At 44.9% G+C, this 5328-nt stretch overlaps 1 protein-coding gene across 1 annotated transcript; it reads right to left on the reverse strand.

Annotated features, from left to right (window-relative positions):
- Window positions 1-1619: 1619 nt before the first annotated feature.
- On the reverse strand, window positions 1620-2108 carry LOC150036584 (uncharacterized). Its single transcript, XM_090313178.1, has one exon. The coding sequence runs from the start codon at window positions 2106-2108 to the stop codon at window positions 1620-1622; it is 489 nt and encodes a 162-aa protein (XP_090169304.1).
- Window positions 2109-5328: the final 3220 nt, after the last annotated feature.

Here is a 5328-nt window from a genome sequence, read left to right on the forward strand (position 1 = left end):
CCGTCCAAATGGCCAGGTCACGGATCTCTCTTGTCATGCACCGGTCTATCTTTACCCTTACCTGAAAAAAAATATGAAAGGAAAATGATGAGTATAAAAGTATACTCAGTAAGCGACCCACTACTGGGCCCACTCAGTGATCTGTTAGCCTTTCCATAGGGACAGAAGTGCATAAGGGCATCATAGGAGTAGGCATAGGCATAGGCATAGGCATAAGCGTAAGGGGCGAACACGAAGGCACGCTTTCATAAGTAGTGACCTCGAAGGGCACAAACATAAACATAAGTGGTGGTCCCAAGAGGACACCATACATAAGCATAAGGTGTGGGCCCGAAGGCTCACAACATGTGATGTGCATAGCCCAATAGAAGTGCCAACAATCACTGTAATCTCATAAAGTCATAAGCATACAATCGAGGTCTTAAATCATGCTAAGATCATATAACAGTTCACAATTCATCGATACGCCAAACAAAATCACAACACATAACATCAACATTCCACGACATAAGCGTAAGTTACCAAAATTTTCAACTGACCAATAGGCATATCGAGACATCTCATACAATGTAGGGACCAATACGTAATACATGCTTGGGTTCGAGAGCGAATCAGTAGTAAATCACTTACCTATGTTTTTTACACAACCAGGAAGTTCAATTCAAGCACGACGGCCACGAAAACTTGCCACTCGAAGCGAACTCCCAACACTTAAAAAAAAGCTATCCAACTTGCCCACACAATAGTGTCAATGGTTTGAAACAAAACATAACAGCATAACACCCCTGGAAAATCCAGTGAAACTGCATCCACTTACCCAAAGGTACTGAACTATTCCAAACGAACCTTCACTCTGCTTGGCAACTTCCTTCACCATTACTAGATTCTGAAATCAACAGCCAAAAATTTCATAGGTAAAAAATATCTGTGGCCCAATAAAACCAATGACAATGAGCCTACCAAAAGAACCCGAAACTTACCCCAAACAGAAGAATAAAAAAGAACCAACAATAATCCGACGACAATCGAAACTATCCACATCAGAACTGGTGAACGACGCTTGGGTTAGGCAAACGGCTGACGAACTTGAAAAGGCGCGGCTAGGGAGGCGTCGGTGTGCGACGTAATTGATTGGAGTTAGAGTCGAGCAGCGCTGACCTGCGCGGACGGCCGGCTAGACGTGCGGTTGGGACTTGTGATGAACACATAGAATTGAGGGGGAGGGAGAGATCTGATGTGCGGTGGACGTCGGGCGGTGGGGAGGCGCAGCTGCAAGTTGCCTGTGGCCGAGCTTCACAGTGGCACGAACGGAATCGAAAAAGGGAGGAGGGGATGGCGTCGCACGGCTGGAACATGGGGAAGGGTTTCTTCTCTCTTTCTTTTTCCTCTGGCACACTTTCCAATAACCCTAAGTAATTATATATAAATATATACAATTTATTTCTTTTAACCATAACTCCCCTAACTTTATTAATTTCCAAAAAAAGAAAGTAAAAACTCAACTAGATTCTAAGGAAAACAAAATCTCAACCAAAACAAACTCCAATTTAAACAAAATTTTACCAAAATTTGGAGCATTACATCCTTCCCTCCTTAAGAAACTTTCATCCTCGGAAGTTCTAGTCCTGGAAGAGCTCTGGATGCAGTGTTCTCATTTCGTCCTCTCGCTCACAAGTTACTTCCTCAAACTGATGATTCTGCCACAGAACCTTCACCAGTGCCACCTCCCTGTTGCGCAAAACTTTCACCTCTCTGGCCACAATTTGCGTAGGCTTCTCTTCATAGCTTAAATTTTCATTCAGCTGCGAGGGATCAAAGTCCACCACATGAGACGGGTCCGTTAAATACTTTCTCAACATGGAGACATGAAAAACATTATGGACCGCGGAGAGAGACGATGGAAAAGCCAAATAGTAAGCCACAAGGCCGACTCGCTCAAAGATCTCGAATGGCCCTACAAAATGCGGACTTAGCTTACCCTTCTTTCCGAATCTCAGGACACCCTTCATTGGTGCCACTTTCAGGAACACTTTGTCACCTGCCTCGAACTCAAGATCTTTACACCTAACATCAGTGTAACTTTTCTGTCTACTTTGTGCTGCTACCATTCAAGCCCTGATCTTCTGCATGGCTTCATTTGTCAACTCCATTAACTTAGTTCCCATCAATTTCCTCTCCCCAATCTCACCCCAACAAACAGAAGACCTTCAACCTCTACTGTAAAGAGCTTCAAATTGTGACATGCTAATGGTAGCCTGATAGCTATTATTATAAGCAAACTTTGCCAAATGCAAATGAGAGTCCCAACTCCCTGAGAACTCCAACGCACAATGCGCAACATGTCTTCCAACGTCTGATTCAAGCGTTCTGTTTGCCCATCCATATGGGGTTAGAAGGCATTACTGAAGTTTAATTGCATCCCCAATGCTGCCTGGAGGCTCTTCCAAAAGCTGGAGATAAAACGAGGGTCCCTGTCGGACACAATTGACACTGGCACACCATGCAATCTTACTATCTCCTTCATATATAGCCGAGCCCATTTACTCACCGTATACGTGGGCTTCCTTGGAATAAAATGCACCATCTTGGTGAGCCCGTCTATAAAAACCCAAATCACTGAGAAGCCCTTCGCTGTCCAAGGTAAACCCGTAATGAAATCCATAGCCACGTTCTCCCATTTCCATTCTGGCACATCCAATGGCTGTAGCAAGCCTGCTATCTTCTGCCTTGGGGCCTTCACCTGTTGACAGGCTAATCATTTGCTGACATAGTCGGCTATCTCCCTTTTCATATTGAGCCACAAGTAATACCGCTTCAAATCTTGGTATATTTTAGTACTACCTGGGTGCATTGAGAATGGAGAGTTGTGAGCTACTGTCAACAATTCCCCCTTTAGGCCATCATCTGCCAGAACGCATAACCGTCTTCGATACAGAAGGCCTTGGTCCACCGACACAGAAAATTACTGGCCTGGCCCGACCCTACCTGATGACATTTCTGAACCAGGTCCGAATTACCCTGCTTTGCAACAATAATCCTCTGCCTCAAGGTTGGTCATATTGTCATCTGAGCTAGCTGTGAAGTGACTTACCCACTGCCACCGCAATCTCTGCTCGCTCCAGATTCTTATACAACTGAACCTGCTTAGTGATCAAGGCGGCTGAATAAGGGCATCGACTACCACATTCGCCTTACCTGGGTGGTAGAGGATCTCGCAGTCGTAATCCTTTACTAACTCGAGCCACCTGTGTTGCCTCATGTTTAACTCTTTCTGGGTATTTCAGACTCTTGTGGTCGATGAAAACTTGGATCTTTTCCCCATACAAGTAGTGCCTCTATATCTTCAGGGCAAACACCACCGCTGCCAGTTCCAAGTCGTGAGTAGGATAGTTTTACTCATGGTTTTTCAATTGACGGGGGGCATAGACGACCACTCTACCATGTTCATAAGCACATAACCCAAACCCTTCTTAGAAGCATAACTGTAGATCACGAAATTCCCGGAGCCCTCTAGTACTGTGAGAATCGGTGCTGAAACCAACCTTTGCTTGAGGTCCTGAAAACTATCCTCACAAGCTTTGCTCCAAACAAATGAAGCTCCCTTCTGGGTTAGCTGAGTCAATGGTGTGGCCATGCTAGAGAAGTTCTCTACAAACCTACGATAGTACCCAACCAACCCCAGGAAACTGCGCACCTTGCTGACCATTGTAGGGTGGGGCCAATTTGTAATGACCTCAATCTTAGTTGGATCTACTGAAACCCCGTACCTCAACACCACATGCCCAAGAAAGGACACCTTTCGTAGCCAGAACTCGCACTTAGAAAACTTTGCATACAGTTTGTTTTCCCTCAGGATTCCTAGGACTTTACGAAGATGTTCCTCGTGTTCTGCCTCTGTCTTGGAATAGACCAAGATGTCATCAATGAAAACAATTACAAATGTGTTCAGGAAATCCCTGAACACCGTATTCATCAAATCTATGAATACCGCTGGAGCATTGGTCAAACCAAAAGACATTACAATGAACTCGTAATGCCCGTATCTGGATCCAAATGCAGTCTTCGGGATATCACAGTCCCTGATCCTCAACTAATGGTAACCTAACCGTAGGTCAATTTTGGAAAATACAGTAGCATTCTGTAGCTGATCAAACAGGTCATCGATCCTAGGAAGCAGGTACTTGTTCTTGATGGTCACCTTATTCAACTCTCTGTAGTCTATGCATAAACGTAACGATCCATCTTTTTTCTTCACAAACAACACTGGTGCACCCCACAGAGAAACATTGGGTCGTATGAACCCTTTATCAAGTAGTTCCTGCAACTCAACCTTTAGTTCTATCAATTCGGTCGGAGCCATTCTGTATGAAGTTTTGGATATGGGAATAGTGCCCGGCTCCAACTTGATCGCAAAATCAATCTCCCTTGGTGGAGGCAAGCCTGGAAGTTCTTTCAGAAACACATTGGGATAATCTCTCACAATTGGCTTAGAGGTTAGAGCAATCTCAGTTTCTCTTGTGTCAACTACACTAGGCAAGATATTCCAGACACCTTGGTTAATCAACCTTTTGGCCTTTATCACTGAAATCACCTTGGGCAAAACTACCCTCCTGGCCCCCTTGAACTTAAAATTGGCTTCCCTAGGAAGGTTAAAAATCACCTCCTCACGAGAACAGTCTATGCTAGCATGGTTGGCAGCCAACCAATCCATGCCCAGGATTACATCAAAGTCACGCATGTCTAACACTATTAGAGTCACATCAAGGGAACGATTCATTATTTCTAACTGACACGCTTTTATCTTTTCACTTACTATCATAATTTCTCCTGATGGTCTAGATACTGATAAAACATAACCCAAGAGTTCTAAAACTAATATAGCACGTTTTACGAATAAAAATGAAATGAAAGAAAGAGATGAGGCAGAGTCAAATAATGCCAAGGCATAGTGCCCCAAGATTGGGAGCGTACCTGTCACTACTATTCCTAAATGCTCAGCTTCCCGATGGCTGGTGGCATAGACTCGACCCTGCTCTTGTTGTCGGTTTGAACTACCTTGAAGCGAACTCGAGGGCTGACCCCCTGCACTTTTGGAACCACTACTAGGGCATTGGTCTGCCGTATGCCCTGCCTGCTTACATCTGAAACAAGTCCCCGTGCCAATCAAACAGCGTCCCCAATGACGTTTCCCGCACGACTTGCACACCGGTCTTTCCCTTCAAACTCCTCCTGAAGCAGTAGCTTGCCGCTAGACGTGCCCTACCAACCTGTCTATACTCTGAACCTTCTGCGGAGGTCCCGGAGATTTCTGCTCAGTTTTCCTCTTCT

The sequence above is a fragment of the Benincasa hispida genome, chromosome 4 (genome assembly GCF_027475165.1).
Source record: "Benincasa hispida cultivar pf3 chromosome 4, pf3_genome.v1.1, whole genome shotgun sequence".
NCBI classification, from domain to species: domain Eukaryota; kingdom Viridiplantae; phylum Streptophyta; class Magnoliopsida; order Cucurbitales; family Cucurbitaceae; genus Benincasa; species Benincasa hispida.